General features: G+C 42.9%; 1 protein-coding gene across 5 annotated transcripts in view; it reads left to right on the top strand.

Moving 5' to 3' along the window:
* The window catches only part of STAU1 (staufen double-stranded RNA binding protein 1), a 66,788-nt gene that overhangs the window by 40,264 nt on the left and 7,796 nt on the right, over positions 1–18,728 (top strand). For all 5 annotated transcript variants that reach the window (XM_075276781.1, XM_075276782.1, XM_075276783.1 and 2 more), the window contains 5 exons: positions 10,482–10,577; positions 10,889–11,101; positions 11,250–11,393; positions 11,476–11,619; positions 11,767–11,842. In XM_075276781.1, the coding sequence (XP_075132882.1) occupies positions 10,482–10,577; positions 10,889–11,101; positions 11,250–11,393; positions 11,476–11,619; positions 11,767–11,842 (673 nt within the window). The remainder of the gene's footprint in view (positions 1–10,481; positions 10,578–10,888; positions 11,102–11,249; positions 11,394–11,475; positions 11,620–11,766; positions 11,843–18,728) is intronic.

Genomic DNA, 18,728 nt, shown 5'->3' on the forward strand with positions numbered 1-18,728 from the left:
GACGATAGGGAATACAGAGACTTATACCGGGATTTTGTTGAATGGTGCCAGCAGAACCACCTCAGGATTAATGCTGAGAAGACCAAGGAGATGGTGGTGGACTTTAGTAAACGGAGAAGTGCCCCGACCCTGGTGGAGATCCAAGGAATATGCATTGAGATAGTCAGAACCTATAAGTATCTGGGTGTGCTCCTCAATAATAAATTAGAGCACATTATGCTACTATTTACCAAAACCTGACCACTGAACCCCACCATATTTGACTGTTGGTACAAAAATGTTTTGAGGTTGTTTTGCTGACTCTGTGCAAGGCATCATGAAATCTGAATATTACCAAAGGATTTTGAGTTGTAGTGTAAGGTTCAGTGTCAGAAAGCTGGGTTTGCAAGACAATGACCTGAAACATTCTTCAAAAAGCACTCAGAAATGGATGAATGGAAACAGAGTCAGATAGTTTTGAAATGGTCAGTGAGATCTTAAAATTGCTGTTGGGAGAAAGCACCCTTCACATATAAGGGACCTGCAAGAGAGTGGTTCAAAATTCTAGTTAAAGGGGCTCTATCAGCAAAATCATGCTGATAGAGCCCCACAAAATGGCCTGGGCGCTTGCGCAGTAGCATGCGGCCTCTACTACGGCTACTGCGCAGGCGCCCAGGCCATTTTTTTTTTTTTTATCAGTGTCAGTTCGCGAGCGCCAGAGGAGGACGGGATCGGAGGACATCGGAGGAAGAAGAGGCGTGGATGAAGAAGACACACCCTGAATGCCCGCCCAGCGTGCACGATCCATAAGTAGATCATATTCTTTTTTAGGGTGTTATTTTAAAACGGGGGGGGGGGGATAGTTTAATATAACATTTACGGTGCCTGAATAGCCTTTTTAAAGGCTATTCACGCATATGTGGAGCTCTATCAGCATGATTTTGCTGATAGAGCCCCCTTAAGAGGTGAAAGAGGCTTGTTGATGGTTATAGGAAGTCATTTCAGTTATTATTTTCCAAATGGTGTGCAACCAAATATTTAAGTTGAGGGTGCCAGTAATTTTGTCTGGACCATTTTTGGAGTTTGGCATGAAAATGATTTCTTTTTTTTTCTTATTTCGTTTTTCATCTTCTTGCCTCTCTTATTTTCTAGGGGAAAAATTTCAGGGGTGCCAACATTTATGGCCATGACTGTACATATTGTGTATAGATCCTGTGATTACTGTATTTTTCGGACTATAAGACGCACTGGACTATAAGACGCACCTAGGTTTTAGAGGAGGAAAATAGGGAAAAAAAAATTTGAAGCAAAAACTGGTAAAATATTTAATATATGGGAGTTGTAGTTTTGCAACAGCTGCAAGGCCACATTGACAGATGACCCTGCAGCTGTACGGGGATGCATAGAGCGTTTTTTTTTGCGGGGCCAGCTGTACTTTTTAGTTATACCATTTTGGGGGATATCTATTGCTTAGATCACCTTGTATTGAAAAAAAAAACAGGAGGTGATTTAGAACTTTTATTTATTTCATATTTTTAAAGCTTTTTTTTTTTTTTTTTTTTTTTTTTTTTTTTTTTTTAACTATTTTATTACCCCCCGGGGGCTTGAACCTGCGGTCACTTGATCGCAAGTCCCATAGACGGCAATACAACTGTATTGCCGTCTATGGGACATTCTGTGTATTAGTATTACGGCGGCTGGTCATAGAGACCAGCCGCAATACTAATATATAGCAGTGACAGGCCGGGGAGCCTCATTAGGCTCCCGGCTGTCACCCGGACAGGTCGGCTCCTGCGATATCGCCGCGCAGGAGCCGGCCTGCAACTTCACAGGTACGGGGCCGGTGGGGACCGGCCCCGGGGGAGAAGGGGCCACGGATACTGACCCGGCATCCGCTGTACTAGAGAGGCGGATGCCGGGGAGGGATAGACGCCGGGGCCTGAGACATCGCTACGATCCTCTGCCCTTCATGAAGCCAGCAGCGGGGGGACGGAGGAGCCCCTGCCGCTGCTGGCTTCATGCAGGGCAGAGGAGCGCAGCGATGTCTCAGGCCCCGGCACCTGTAATGGCGTCTATCAGTTACCGGCTTCCGCCTCTCTATTACAGCGGATGCCAGGCGCCACCTTCAGACTATAAGACGCACCCTTCTTTTCCCCAAAAATTTTTGGGAAAAAAAGTGCGTCTTATAGTCCGAAAAATACGGTATATGATATGGGAATTGTTGTGATCTGACTAGTTTGTTTACATTTCTGCCTCTTTTTAAATATCATGATAACCCAGTTTAATTACCGTGCCAACATTTATGGCCATGACTGTACATATTGTGTATAGATCCTGTGATTACCGTATTTTTCGGACTATAAGACGCACCCAGGTTTTAGAGGAGAAAAATAGGGGAAAAAAATTTTCAGGCAAAAAATGGTAAAATATTTAATATATGGGAGTTGTAGTTTTGGAACAGCTGCAAGACCACATTGACAGGTGACCCTGCAGCTGTACGGGGATGTATAGGGCGTTTTATTTGTGGGGCCAGGTGTACTTTTTAGTTATACCATTTTGGGAAATGTTTATTGCTTAGATCACCTTTTATTTAATTCAGAGGCAAAACGGTGAGAAAAACCCGGCGGTTTAGCACTTTTGATTTTGACGTTCACTGTACATAAAAATATTAGTAGACCGGGCATTTTCAGACACAGGGATACCTAATGTGTATGTTTCACAGTAATGTTATACTTTTATATGTATTCTAGGGAAAGGAGGTGAACTTTTATTTATTTTATTTTTTATTATATTTTTTTTAAGTGTTTTTGTTTTGTTTTTTTTTACTATTTTATTATCCCCCGCCTAGGGGGCTTGAACCTGCAATCATTTGATTGCAAGTCCCATAGACGGCAATACAAGTGTATTGCCGTCTATGGGAGATTCTATACATTACTATCGCAGAGTGTCATAGACCAGCCGCGATAGTAATATATATCTATGACAAGCCTCGGAGCCTTCATTAGGCTCCCAGCTGTCATCGGAACAGGTCGGCTCCTGCGGCCTTGCCGTGCAGGAGCCGGCCTGCATCACTAAAGGTATGAGGCCGGTGGGGACCAGCCCCGGGGCTAACTAACTGCCGGGACCTGCGGAGGAGGAGCGGATTTACAGCATGGCCGCGCTACTGCCACCGCTGGTTTTCTTCAGCTAAGACAATCCCCGGCATCTGCTGTAATAGACCGGCAGATGCCGGGGAGTGTCTTAGCTACTGGGGCCTGCAGATTGTCACGCTCCTGCCGCTGAAGAAAACCAGCGGTGGCAGTAGCGCGGCCATGCTGCAAATCTGCTCCTCCCCCCACATTCGGACTATAAGACGCACCCTCATTTTCCTCCGAAATTTTTTGGGGAAAAAAGTGCGTCTTATAGTCCGAAAAATACGGTATATACAAATTTGCATATAATCCTAGCTAATTTTGTTTCTTATGAAGATCAGCTTCAAATATCCCTTTGAGCAGGGGATTGGGCATTTCCCAACATTCTATTTGGGTATCCTTGTACCCCCTTTATAGAAGCTCTGGACAATACCACGGAATGAGCATCCAGGTGCTTAGTAAGTGACGAGGACTCTTATGCTATCTCTTAAAGGGATTATATCATTAGAAACCCTTTTTACAGTAAATACACATAGGAATAGCCTTAAGAAAGGCTATTCTCTTACCTTTATTATTCTGATTCGTGCCGCCATTCTTGAGAAATATCATCTATCTTCTTTATGTAAATGAGTTTTCTTGCAGCACTGGGGGTGTCCAAAGTGCTGCTTGAAAACTCTCCAGCGATGCCCTCCACCTTCTTCACTGCTTCTGCCGCCTTCTTGTGCAATCCTCTTCTCTGAGTCCAAAAGTTCAACTGTGCATGTCCGTCGCCATTTTCCTGTGGCCCATAGGAAAACGTCCCAGAATTTTGGACCCAGAGAAGAAAATCACCCGAGGTGAAGGCGTCAGTGGAGAGCTTTCGAGCAGCACTGGGGACACCCCCAGTGCTGTTTGAGCGCTGTGGAACACCCCCAGTGCTGCGAGAAAACTCACTTACATAAAGAAAAAAGAAGATATTCTAAGGAACGGTAGCATAGATCAGAATAATAAAGGTAAGAAAAAATAGCTTTTCTTAAGGCTATTCCTTCATGTATTTACTGTAAAAAGAGTTTCTAATGATAGAATCCCTTTAAGTTGTTTAATTACGACCTATGTACCTGTGCACCTTGGCGAAGCTAGCTTATTGGATTTGGCTGGCTAGTTAAGCACTGAAGTCCATGTTGAGTTGCTCTCATGTTCGTGATGAGGCTGCAGGCCCGGGTTGTTGTTGCCCTGGCGACATAGATGACTTGTTGCTGCCATGGGAAGTACAGGAAGACATTATCAATTTTGCCCTATACATTGATATAACTTTATTGGATTTATGAAGCTTTGCGGCCTTTTTCCCTTCCCCTCTTACTCTATTGTGTAATTCATATGCTAATTAGCATATGAATAAAAACAAACTTATTCTAAAACTACTGAGGTAATTTACATACAAAAGGTATGTGTGGAATAGCCTTTCTAAAGGCTATGCAAGTATGTGATTAGTTAAAAAAAACTTTTCCCAATGATAGAACCCCTTTCAGTTTTATCTTTATAATTATACAATATAGGTCCTTGGCTACTGAGATGCGAGAAATAAGAGCGTGGGTCCAGTCTATTCTAAACCCTGCCAGGTACCCTTACAGCAGTTTTCAACCGCATGTGCGGTTTTGCCGCTTTGAGGCTTTACAAATGTACTGCTAGTTGGTTGCTCTGCAAATGAGTCATCACACCTGAAAACTTATCCTGTAAAATCTGCTTCTCAATTGCCCAGTGGCGCTCCTACCTTTTGGAGCTCTGTCATGTGCTCAAACAGCAGTTTGCATCTACATGTCAGGGATTTCTGTGCTTGGGAGAAATCACATACCTGTAGTCCAGCACATAACTCTGGAACTACTCGGGAATTCTGGAATAATAAGTTAGAGCAGTGGAAGGAGCTGACCCCGTTTGCAATGGGAATTTAATCTTGTCTGGGCTTCAAGTGGCTGAGAGGGTTTTCAGTACTGCATTATAACCCCTAAAACGACAACTTTCCACAAGTAGCATGGAAAAAAATTACCTTTGTCCAAATTAACTGGGCATGGATCAGTGAGGATTTTCATCTTTTCTCACCCTTTATCCTCATCTTCCATTTACTTTACTGCTGCTGATCCTGGCTGCTGCTACTCCTAAATAACTACCACGGCCAACACTCAAGCAGACCTGTCCTGCGACCTGGTCCACCTTCACATTCCACTATAGCACACTGTTGGTGCCATTACCACAATGTTGGTATGAGGCAAAAAAAACTATTTTAATTTCATATTTTCTCCCAGCTGAGGATAATTTTTGGTGGCTTTTTTTCACTGTGTATGACACACTAGTCGCATCTCCCTGCGGGCGCAGCGCTTTATCAAGCTCCTTGTCGGTAACCCAGTCCCTACTGCTGCGTCTGGAATGCTGGTGACTTTACTACCACTACTAACCTGCATGTGCCTGAAGACGGTGGATCAGGTAAGTAATTCCAACCTGCCTCTTCCTTCCCCTGCCACTGTTCTGGTGTCCTGTGGGCTTTGCGAGCCAGACCTTCTGACCACTGACCACCAATGATGGTCTCATCCTGGGGATCCTTCATGCCTACCTTGCTGCTGCCATTGTTAGTGGATAATCTCTCACCCTTATTTCTGATGCCATGGCTCTTCCTATACTCCCGGCCTTGTCTGCCTGGGTGCCCATTCTTCAGGGTCCCCCATCTAGTAACCATACGTTCTTTTCATGCCTCTGGGAGATTCTCTGGATCCTCAAGCCCACTTCCACACCAGTAGCTGCGACTAGCTACTTTAGTCCCCAGCTTAGTGGTCCCTCCCAGTACTACTATTTGCCTCCTTCAGGACGCTCCTCAACACAATCAGAAAGCTTCTCTTGCTCTTTTCCCTTCTCTCTCACCCTACAAGCCTGTTTTCAGCAGTACACCTTTTTTTTTTTTTTTTCCAACTGGTCTTTGCTGTGGCCAGCACCTGGAGACACTCTCTGCACAGCCTTCCCTGCATTACATTCGGTGCCACTATATTTTATATGAGATTCCGCTGTTATAAGTTGCCATGTGGCCAGCCTGAACCAATCTGCTCAGTTTTCCTTCCGCCAAAACCTGCTCAGGGTCATGGGCAACTTTTCCAACCTTAACCAGTCTGTAGTGCAAAGGCTGCTGTCTCAGATTGCCGCTCAGTCGGCATCTTCCACGACCTTTTGTGAGTGATCACCTCACTCCTGCTCCAGAAGCTATCCTTGCAAAAGGACCAGAATCATCTTACAGGTAATTGTCTCCCTCCCATTCCTCCGAAACTTCCTCAGATAGAGTTACAACTCATAGCTCCACTCCTACAGATGGAACCTCATTTCCCACTGCCTAGTCAGTTTTTCCCCAGGGATGTTTCAACTCTATTTCGCAGCCCCAGCTAGGCACATCCATAGCTGCTGCTATGCATGAACTCATCCGTGTGGTCAGAGATACTCTCCATATCACAGCTATGAGTAAGAGATCGGTAGGATTGCCCAAACTGTGTAAGCTTGTCTGCTGATGTTTTTATTATGAATCCATGTTTGTATTATTTTAGCATGATTTACTAAAAGTTATATTTTATATGGCATTCTGGTGAAATATTTCCTCTGTTAACATTAAATCTATCTAACTCTGTGCTGCAGTCCAGAGTTTCAACTTGGCAGCCCATTTTTTCATGCTCATATTTATTCATCTATATGGTAGAGCAACCCATGTATCTGGAATTTTGCATAATATCTCAAAGGACCCTTAACTGGTTTCTCAGGAGGACATGGAGGACATCTTCTGCCACAATCACCGCTCTCCACTTGTCTTTTCCTTTCACAGGGCATTTGACCATATCTTGAAGAAAGAATGGCTTTCGCCTGGACCTTCCCTTGTCTTCCATTAAGAAGTCGGTCATCCTGTTTCCTTTTCCTGTCCGGTTAGTCTGCAAGTGGTCAGAACTACTTGCTATGAATTCTGCCATAGCTCGCCTACTACTCTGCCCCATGCAGACTCCGCCTCCTTCAGTGATTCCTCAGATAAGAGGTTGAACTCCCTTTCTAAGGAATCCTTCGTAGCAGCTGGCATCTCCCTGCAGCTTTCCTTTACTGCATCTTGGGTCAGCAAGACCTGCATCTCTTAAGCAAAACCGCTTCAAAGGGGCCTCTCCACAGGCCAACCAGTTTCTTGTCTCTCAAATTCCGCATGCCATAAAGTATTTAGGCGATGCCTCTCTGGAAGCAGCTCACCGCTCAACCAAAGCAACAGCCAGCATGGTAGCCATAAACTGTACAGTTTGGTTTTTAGCCATAGAGTGCTGAATCCACTTCTAAGAAAGTGATGTTGACCCTCCAGCTCCTAGATTCCCTCATTCAAGATCAGGCCTGCCTTGCAGTCCCTTCCTACCCTGTTTCCCCGAAAATAAGAAACCCCCCCCCCCCCCCCCCCTCACCTTCTGGATCACATACAACCGGCAGTCATTACGGCGCTCCGCTAAGGAAGCATCGGCATAACTGCCGATTGTTCCCCGCTCCAGCCGCTGCATAAGACATCCCCCGAAAATAAGAGAGGTCATATGTTTCGGAAGATAATTTAATATAAGAAACTGTCTTATTTTCGGGGAAACAGGGTAAGTCCTCAAGGCTTTCTTCTTCATTGATGCCTAGGTCTGAGAGGTGGTGTCAACAATCTACTACATCTTCTCCAGCTCGAACGCCTTGCTGCAGACAGTCTCCACTCCAGAGTGTTTCCAGGGCTTTCATTCTACCCTGTTCTGACATCAAAACTGATGGCTCCTTTTGTTCCTTCCTGGAACTGAAGGCATTCAACCGGTTTGTCCATGTTCGCAGGTTTTGCATAGAGTCCCTATGGTTGATAGTGGCATCTCTGGAGACTGGCGTATTCCTGTTATCCATCAACCTTTGCTATACCTATCTCCACACACATCCCTATCATGTTTGTGTCATCAGAGTTTTATTGGTGATTTGCGTCATTTCAAGTTGGCCATGCTCCATTTCAGGCTGGCTTATGCTTATGCTTCCGTCCTCCGATTGAACCAAGGGACCTAAATGCTCCCCCGTTCAAATCTTTGCTTGAAATCTCTCTGCAGGGCTGCCACCTGGGCTTCTGTCCACACTTTTAACAAATTCTACCAGTTCCATTTTGTGGCTTTTGCCAATGCCAGTTTGGATCTTAAGGGTTTACAAGTAGCTGTGCGCATGACTGTTTTTCCCACCATCTGAGACTTCTTTAGGACATCCTCATTGGACCTTCTCAAAAAGAAAAGAGACACCGAGCAACCCGTAGTGCAGATCGTACTGATAGTGATAATTTCAGATGACAAAAAACAGGCTCAACTTTTAGGTTGTGTGTATACACAACTGTTTTGGTGATGGGATCATTTGGCCAAGGATCCCTCTCAGGATTGGATGCAGCTGCAGGGTACCTCACACCTCACGGGTGTATGTATAGTACAAAGATGGACCAGATAACAGATTTGTGATTGCAAACCTGTACACAAAGGACCTGCGCTTGCCAAATGGATGAGTAAATATACGATTTTTATTGAACAACACTCTACGCGTTTCGGGCGTAACTCCGCCCTTCTTCAGGTGTAAAAGTTCTTTACCGTCAGACCAGGAGGCTTGTTAACCCGGCGGAAGGTGTATTATCCTGTACCTGTATTACTATGCTGCTGTAACATGCTGAAATTTCCCCAATGTGGGACTATTAAAGGATTATCTTATCTTATATACGTTTTTATTCTGTCAGAAGTATTCAGATTGAAATAACTACAATGTGTTTAAACTTTTTTCACTTGTGCTAAAATAAAGGATATCTCCCTTTTTGTACTTGATACCCCATACTGACAAAATGGGTACAGAATGTTAAAAATCTTGGCCAATTTATGGAAAAGGAAAAACTAAAATATTGCATTGACAGAAGTATTAAGACCCTTTAGTTAGTGCTTAATTGATGTATCTTTGGTAGCAATTACTGTTGTTTTTGATATGATGGCACAAGGTTCGCACTCCTGTCTTTGGGGATTTTCTGCCATTCTTCTTTGCAGATCCTCTCAAGCTGTCAGGTTCATATTTGGGAAGTTCAACTAGGTTAAAGTCAGAGCTCTGGCTGGGCCACTTAAGGCAGAGTTGTCCCTAAACCACTCTGGTTTCATCTTTACAGTGTGTTCAAACTGAGGTCCCATAGCACTCTGGTTTTTCATTAAGAATATCTCTATACTTTGCTCCATTCAGCTTTCTCTAATCCCTGACTAGTCTCCCTCTTACAGCCACTGAAAAACTCCACCACAGCATGATGCTGCCACCGCTGTGCTTCACTACAGGGATAGTATTGGGCAAATGATGAGTAGTGCCTGCTTTCCTCCAGACTTGATGCTTAGTGTTGAGGCCAAAAAGTTTCATCAGGTCAGAGAATCTTCTTGCTTACAATGTGAGAATCCTTTAGGTGCTTTGTATGTAAACTCCAGATGTTTTTTTTTCTGTATTTGACGTGAGAGTGACTTTTTGTTTTGGCCATGAAGCCTAGATGGTTGGAGTGCTGCAATGTTGGTTTACTTTCTGGAAGTTTCTTCCATCTGCACACTGGCTGAGATCAAGCAATTCTTAGTTTCCATTGGGTTCTTGGTCACCTCTCTTATCAAGGCCTCCCTTTCTCAATCAGTTTGGTGTAGCGGACAACTCTAGGAAGATTCTTGGTTGTTCCACGCTTATTCCATTTAAGGATTATGGAGGCCATTGTGCATTTGGAACTTTCAGTGCAGCAGAAATAGTTTTTTTTCTCCACATCTTTTGCCTCCACATGGCTTTGTTTTGCCCTGATAGGCAATGTCAGCTGAGAGACCTAATATAGACAATGTTGTCTCTTTCCAAATCATTTCCAGTCAATTGAATTTACTACAGGTAGACTTCTGTAAAGATTGTGGAAACTTTTCAAAGATGATCAAGTGTTCTAGCAAAAGACCTGAATACTTATGTCAATGTAAGATGTCCCTATTTAATACATTTTCAAAAATTTCTAAAATTCTGTTTTGACATTCTCCATTATGATGTTTAGAGTGCATATATTGATTCGATAGGTTTTCGTTCAGGGGGTCCCCAAGCGGACTCCCCGAACGGAAATCCAAACGCAGATGTGAACCGGTCCATAAATTGCCTCAGAAGCAAGAAGCTAAGAGTTAAATTAAGAGCAAGTAAGAGCCAGTAGCCACATCACAAGTGTGTATAGGACAAGAAACATGGATGTTTATTCAAGGCTGAAGCCCCTTCATATGGGATGTGTTTTGTGAAGGTTTTATAAGGTTTTTTGTTTGTGTTTTTTTGCTTTTTTCTCATGCTAATATTTTTCTTTTAATTATTTTTAAGGTTAATGGAAAGACTGATGAAGAAAATTTGAACAAATCTGAGATCAGCCAAGTGTTTGAGATTGCACTTAAAAGGAACCTTCCTGTGAATTTTGAGGTGAGAAGAATTATAGGTTTATGTGTTGGAGAGCTGCTGCAATGAATGTGAGTATTGTGCAACCAGCGATATGATCATCGCCAGCACTGAGCAGTGAGTGACGGTACAACCCAACACTTCACCAGCCGAGACCTTATTTTGTGGCTGCAGAGGACTGGGTGTTGATATGACACATTACTTGTGAATGGCTGATGCAGTACTGAGATAGTATTTTCCAATATCTTTCAGTTATAAGTTAGTGTTGTCAGGTTGCTCCATGCCTTTAGTCACCAACTTATTTACATTAGTTGATATCACTAACTTTTTTGTAGTTGACCAAGGAGTCTGGCCCTCCACATATGAAGATTTTTATCACTAAAGTGTCAGTTGGGGAATTTGTTGGGGAAGGAGAAGGAAAGAGTAAGAAAGTATCTAAAAAAAATGCTGCCACTGCTGTTCTGGAGGAGCTGAAGAAGCTGCCACCTCTACCGACCGTGGAAAAGATGAAACCTCGCATCAAAAAGAAAACAAAGTCCATTGTAAAGGTGAGCTGCGGGTCCTTTTTTATGTCCACCTGAGTTCGCACTATGGTACCAGGGTTCGCCACATTTACCACTGTAGAACAAATGGAATGGGGCACCTTAGCAATTCTTCCACCATTTGAGTTTAATTTGTCCTGTTTTGCCCTCACAGATCCCCACCAGCCCTGAGTATGGCCAGGGTATGAATCCTATCAGCAGACTAGCTCAAATACAACAAGCCAAAAAGGACAAAGAACCGGAATACATCCTGGTAACAGAGCGAGGACTTCCCCGGCGCCGAGAATTTGTTATGCAGGTGCAGTGTCTGCTCTGGGGAGGTCACCAGTTCCCTTTTCACCTCTGATTAAAACTTCAGATCCTCTTTACATTCTTTGTAGGTGAAGGTTGGGAACCTAACCGCCGATGGACTGGGGGCCAATAAGAAAGTGGCTAAACGAAACGCTGCTGAAAATATGTTAGAACTTCTCGGTTTCAAAATCCCCCCTGCTCCCCCTAAGCCAGCTTTGAAAACTGAAGAGAAAGTAGGTGTCCCCATTAAATGTTTCCTGTATCTATGTGATGATGCAACCTAGTCGCAATGTATGAGTAAAATCAGCAGCTGCAAGTGGGTGAATTGTTTGCCACTCCATAATACCTCTGCTTACACTCAGTTTCCTTTTGATTTTCAGATACCTGTGAAGAAGACAGGAGATGGGAGGAAGGTGACTTTTTATGAACCTGGCTCAGTGGAAGACCCAACTAATAGTACGTTATGTACATGCAATGTTTAGTGATCTGCAGAGTATAACCACTTCCTGCCCTATAATATACAATTATGTGAGAGTAAGGTGCCTGCTAATGCATACTGCTGTATTATAATGGCATCATATTAAGGCCCATATACACAGAATAACAATGATGATGCTGACTGTCTCTGACCTGTTGCTCTAATCTACAGTGAGGGAACAGTGCAGTTGGTCCCTCATTATTGATCAGAGCAAGAGGTCGGATATTAGTGACCTGACCTGTTTTTATCTTTAAGGAGGCGATCATGTTGATATGCCTGCAAACAAATGCATACAGCACTGCTGAACAGTGGGCGACCCACTGCTGTGTTTCTTTACTTTTGTTCGTGACGACAGATCAGTCAGTAGTATGTAATAAGTTTGTTGTGGCAATTGGGTCTTGGGGCTGTGATTGGTCTCTTGACTATAACAGCACCCTCATGGTTCCATTTCCAGGAGCCTTCTTTTTATAAGGACCCTACAGTCCTTCCCTTGCTCTGGGCACTCGCCGGATAGGGCCTTAGCTCACGGCTTCACTGCGACAAGCGGAACTCTGCTACCTCCTGTATGGTCAATTTCCTACTGGGGACGTCTCTGACTCCAACCCGAAGTATCAGCTAGGCACATATACATCTGCTGCTATGCGGAAGCTTTGCCATGTGGTCAGAGAGATTCTACAGTTCTCAGAGGAACTGAATCCTGCTTCTCCACAAGACATCTTCCATCAGGGTCGCCACCATCTTCTGGCTTCCCCCAACATGGGGCTTTGACCATCTTAATGGGATAATGGCCTCTCTTGTGCTGTCTTAGATGTGTCTCCAGTGATTGGTGCCCCCTGTAGACCCTGTGAACCCTGTGATAGTTTGGCCATCCCTGGCTTCTATCCTGTTTTGATAGAGGACTCCGCCTCCCTCTGTAATCTTCTGAGGGTGCCCGTGGGGATGCACGACATATTATCAGATGTGACGCCCTCCAGCTAGGGTCGTTGAGGTCTGTTCACTTGGTATTCCCCCTTTTTTCCCGAAGGTGGATTTTCCCTTCGCCGGAGCGCTACGTCAGCCTTCGTAGCAGTTGGCTACTCCCTGTTTTTTTTCATAGGTGCCTTCTGGCATCAAGACATACTTTTAAGCAGCTCCATAGGGGTCTATTCTGTGTTGCCCCACTCCTGGGGCATAGACAAGGAAGTCTGGCTACTCCTCTCTCAAACCCTCTATTTCTTCAGTTTTTGGGCAATGCTTCCCTTGCTTCCGTTTTCTGGCATTCTGTATCCTGTAGAGAGAGAAACTTGTTGCCTGTTCCTTTCTACGGGATCAACACAGGCTTTTTTTTTCTTTTGGATCTGCCTAGTTCTTCTCTGTGGTGATGACAGAAGTGGCTCTTCCTCCACCAAATCACCCGCTATTCTGTTGTGCCGCATTGTAACCGATACTACTTTTTCTGGAGGACCTTTCATCAGTGAGACTGAGTGTCTGGACACCTCAAAGAGGCTCAAAAGAGGTAACACAAGTTATAAATGAGAGTGTACATTTTTTTCTTTTTATTTTCATTTTTGTCTCCTCCCCTGGGTCTTCAGCTATTCTACTCTGGTTCTGAAAACACCCCAGAGCGTAATAATTTACTGGCGCCTGCCAATTCAGTTTGAAACAAATTTAGTTTCAGTAAAACCCAAGCAATTTGATATTTTTGGGTCGAACCTGGCTCAGCCTGAGTCGATTCACCCATCTCTAACTCTGATGTACCCTGCACAGCTACAATAAAATTTTATCCAAATTCATCAAATTTTCCATCTTTGCTCTTTTATATACCCAGTCTGTATTGTAATAGACCAGCTCAACACCGCTACATGTCTTGCATTCCTGTGGCTGTTCAGTCAAATTTAATAGTACTTTTAAACAAAAAAAAAAACTCAAACGAAAATTTGTTTAACCGTTTACAGATACGACACATCCAGAATCACAACTTTCAATTACTCAAAACACCCCATGTAATAAGCAATGGTGTAAAAAAAAAAAAAAAAAAAAAAAAAAAAAGCAGAGTGCGGAGGGGCTGGGGGGACGTGGCTTGCCAGGCAAATGAAGGGATTGACCTTGAGCTCTTGCATCTTAGTCCTAATCTCTTATCTACTGCTCCAAGGTTATTCCTCAAACCTCAGTTTGCCGATCAGGGGCAATATTTCTCAAACTCTGCTGGGCTCTGGGACCCTGTGAAAACCACGGCTTACCTTTGTCATCCTGCCACCCTCTATCTTGGACTTGGATCCCTGTGGCCTACCTTTCTTCTCTCCTCCTCTCTCTCCTGGAGCATCACCTAGCCTCCCTTGTGCTGTCATTTGCTATAGTGGGTCTCATGAAATTCAGTATTTCCTCAGACTGAACATCATCGCTGCCTGCTTGTTTGGGACCCACTATCCAGTCCACCCTCTCTAGCACCACTTTACCATGCTGCTATACATCGAGAAGGTGAGCCCCACAGCTCCTCACAAACTCCCTACATGCCGGACGGATTGGAAGTCACAGGTGCAGCTACAGGTGACCTTCCCTGAGTGCATAGTTATCTAATCTCCCTGGATCTCTTGCGCTGCTGCAAAGTATAGTCACTGCTGCTTCCCTAACGGTGCTACATCTTTGCATTATATCTTTGGGAGCGTTCACACTTGCGCCCATGTCCGTCCACAGTGTTTCCATCCTAATACCCGTAGAAACTTGATAGGGGACGGCTTGCCAATGGTCAACTTTAAAACCCATTAATTTTAATGGGGCTTTAAAGCAAACTGCCGGTGTCCATATGCAGGCTCTCTGCCTGGAAACCTTTTTTTTTTTTTTTTTTTTTTTTGGATGGACACAAAGTGTGCATGCCCAACTTTGTGTCCATGCAAGAAAAAAAACTGTTTCCAGGCAGAAATGTTGCATACAGACACCAGTGGTTTGCTTTAAAAACCCATTGAAATGAACAGGTTTTAAAACTGACCACCCACAAGCCTCCCTCTGTCCAGTTTTTCCGAGGATTAGGACAGACAGGGGCGCAAGTGTCAATGCCCCTAAGATAATCAGTCCTTGCGCTCTTGTCATGAATTATTAGTACCTGTCCAGTCAGTATGTGTGTTAGTTCCCTGGCATCACCTGCTCCTGGTTCCCTGTATAGTGTATCCGAGGTACATATAACAAACTAAACGGCAGGGTCATATCAGCTCCTTCACTGGGCTAATTATAATACTCCTGGCAGATGTCTTGTTAAGCATTCCTGTTGCCAGATACCTTGCAGTCTTATTTACTTCTCACATAAGATGTTTATTATCATTCATTATCTTCATCAGTAGTTCCTCTTGTCGAACACCCAATTCAACTGTTTCTTTCGGAACCTGTAGTCAAGCCAGGACAATCCTCTATGGTCCCTCTCAGCAATCCAAACCCTGCCTGCAATACCGGCAGACCTAATTTCTATTTAGTAGTTGTATTATCCTCTCTAACTTCGGCAAAGGATAACTTTGATATTGCATAAGCCCAGGACACAATTTTACCACAGAGAATGCAGAGATGTATCCTTCAGAAAGACTTACTTGTATATCCTTTGGACATCCATGCTATCATACATGTCCCACATAGCCCAGGATATTAAGCTCCTTCCTACCTCATGGCATGTAATAGTGATTGATTTTTTTGGAGAGTTCTTTGAGTATCTGAAGCAGCAACTACTTGCTGGTGGAGTCTTTTCTACTATTCTTGAAAAATTCCTTGCGCTGCCTATGGCCTGGCTTTGAAGCCTGTTGACTGTTGCTTAACTTCACATCACTCCTGCTATAAGGAGCACCTTGCAGTCCTCAGCCTTAGTTCTGGTTCTGTTCGTTACCTTATTTACTTCATTTTTGTAGTCATGGCTTGCAAAGCTTACTGATTTATTTTCTTCTCAACCTTCGATCCAAGATGGGGCTGAGGCATGCTCTCCAATAGCTGTGCTTCACATGTCAGACTCCTCTGGCAACGTTTCCACATCTACTAAGCCTTTCTCTTCAGTTAAGACTCTACCTGAACATACCAGTCCAAAATATGAATGCCCTCCTCCAGCTCTGCCACATCTACACAGAGGTACTTCCCCAACATCGGACAGCCTAACTCTTCGACCTCAGCTTGAAGAGTCAAGAGTTCACCAAAATCCTTTGAATTCTCCCACTCAAAGCCCTGCTAAACGGAGCTCGAGATGGGGCACTCAATTTGACTTCACCTCTGCCACTCCCTCGCACCCTTAAGGGCCTACTCCTGAAACCCCTGATACCTTTAAAAGCTTTGTTGCTGGTAACCAAGCGGTATCCGTATCGTTTCTCAAATTATGCTGAATTTCCATAGCCTTAGTGATGTCCTTTGGATAGTGCTATCTCGAACATATGCACCACTATCAATTTCCTTGGAGAGCGCATAGACCATGTGGAAATTAAAATGGGTGAATTGCTGGTGCATACAACTCCTTACTTGATGCCCATAATGACTTGGAAGATGATGTGGAGGCTATTAAAGGGGCTCTATCAGTAAAATTATGCTGATAGAGCCCCACATATGTGTGAATAGCTTTTAAAAAGGCTATTCAGGCACTGCTAAAGTTATATTAAACTGGGCGGCGGGCATTCAGGGTTTGACGTCTTCTTCAGCCACGCCTCCTCTTCCAGCGATGTCCTAACTCGCGAACTGACATTGATAAAAAAAAAATGACATGGGTGCATGCGCACTAGCAGTAGTAGTAGCAGCTAATATAACTTTAGCAGTGCCTGAATAGCCTTTTTAAAGGATATTCACGCATATTTGGGGCTCTATCAGCATAATTTTGCTGATAGAGCCCCTTTAAACTGGCCGATATAGAAGATAGAAACCGCAGAAATAATGTAAAATTACATGGTATTCTAACTTTTAAAATGGGAATATGAATTTACTAGGAGCGTGTCGAATTGGAGCAACAGCGTAAGTTGAGTTCATAAATTTACCTCTTGTGCTTCTTACTGGAAACAATAGTAAATAGGAAATGATAGTAATAAGGGCTAGTTCACACGGGGGCAAAGAGGCTGATTTTGACAGCGGATTTTGCTTCAAAATCAGCCCCTTTACAATAGTCACCAAAAGAAGCAATCCGCTCAACTCCACTAGGCAATAAAAGTTTGAGACCTATTTGATTGCACGGATATCCCCGACTGTGTGGGGGGTAATATACAAAGTGTATAACAAAAGAAGTTTCCAGCAATCAAAAATTTATAAAACTTAACTTTTACTTAAAAAAACATATAAAAATATGGGAATTACATCACCATTTTGAACTTGAACACGAACATCCCTTACTCATAGCTCAAACTATAAAAGTGATCTAACAGGATATATAGTGTTGAATAGATGGAACCACACTCAACAATTAACTTTAACTCTATAAACACCAGATTAAATTCTAAGACAACATTCAATCCCAGTATACACACATATAAACTCAAAAAACGCAGACCTATTATGTTCTTGTAAAGAAACACAGAAAATATACAAAAGTCGATAATCAACTCCATTGTAAATGTACATGAGTTAAAAAAAAGTAGAAAACCCTCTGTATTCGCATGTGAAATGCCACAAAAAATACAAAGTATAACGTATACAAAGAGTGCCATTAATCAAAAAACAGGATCTACAAAATTATATTACCATCAAAAGAAGAGTAACATAGAAATATATGTTCTCAGGAACCCGTAAGAATCAAAAAATGCATATAGGATCCTAGCGAGAACTTACCCTGGTCAGTAGTAATGCTTATCCATGAGCCATAATTCCCTGCTTGACTTCCGGTATCACCAATGTTGTGATTAGATCACATGATGCATCACATGACCGGACTAAGGTCTAAATCTATATAGCTATTCATTGATATCCATTGTATATATAAAAAAAAGTGCATTCAGACAACAAAATCAATAAGCTGAATTACTTTCCAGGGGAGATCATATAAAAATATACACCTCCAGAACTCCGTGAGAACATATATAATCCTGACAGAAACTTACTCTAGCGAATAGTAATATTAATCCATGATAATTGTTAATACTAACAATTTAAATTTGTTTCTCGCACGTTCATCATAATTTTTCCGTAAGTTTTCTTGATTTACAGTTAACAGGAGATCGCACGACAGCTAAGGTACAGACTTCATTGTATCGTAAACCTACTTCTGGCAATACAACCCTTCAGGCTAAATCATGTCATCCCAAACATACGATACAGTCAATACCAGTTGGGGAACTGTATCGCACTAAACGTGCATGTTCAGAGGAACAGGATTTTTATATTCAATCTGAACAGACTCTTAATAGGCTAGCCAAAAGGGGTTACCCGAGATGGATGTTAAATAGAGCGCAACATCTAGTGTCAAAAAGAGATAGGACATCTCTATTGATGGATAAGAAACGGGAAGACACTCAACATGCTAATTCTACATTATATTTTTCTACTTCCTATTCTCCTCAATATGCTGAAATAGTAAAAATCATAAAGAAAAATCTTTCTATATTAGAAACAGATCATATTACCAAGGAGATACTAAGCAATGGTATCCAGTTACTATGGCAGCATGGAGCGGGTAGGCTCTAAGTGCTGCCATAGTATTGTAATTACTGAAGCCTGCGTGCAGAAAGCTTCAATAATTACATAGCGAATCTAAAGATCATGTGTTAAACCCCAAGGGGGGCAAAAAAAAAGTTAAAAAAAATATTTTACATTTTTTTAAAAAAAAAAAATCTAAAAGTTTAAATCACCCATCCTCCTTTTCCCTAGTTCACACAGTGCCGTACACTGAAATATAAAAAATGGTGGAAAATGGTGATTGAAAGAATTTTTTTTCTTCAAAATTTA

The sequence above is a fragment of the Leptodactylus fuscus genome, chromosome 6, assembly GCF_031893055.1.
Source record: "Leptodactylus fuscus isolate aLepFus1 chromosome 6, aLepFus1.hap2, whole genome shotgun sequence".
NCBI lineage: Eukaryota > Metazoa > Chordata > Amphibia > Anura > Leptodactylidae > Leptodactylus > Leptodactylus fuscus.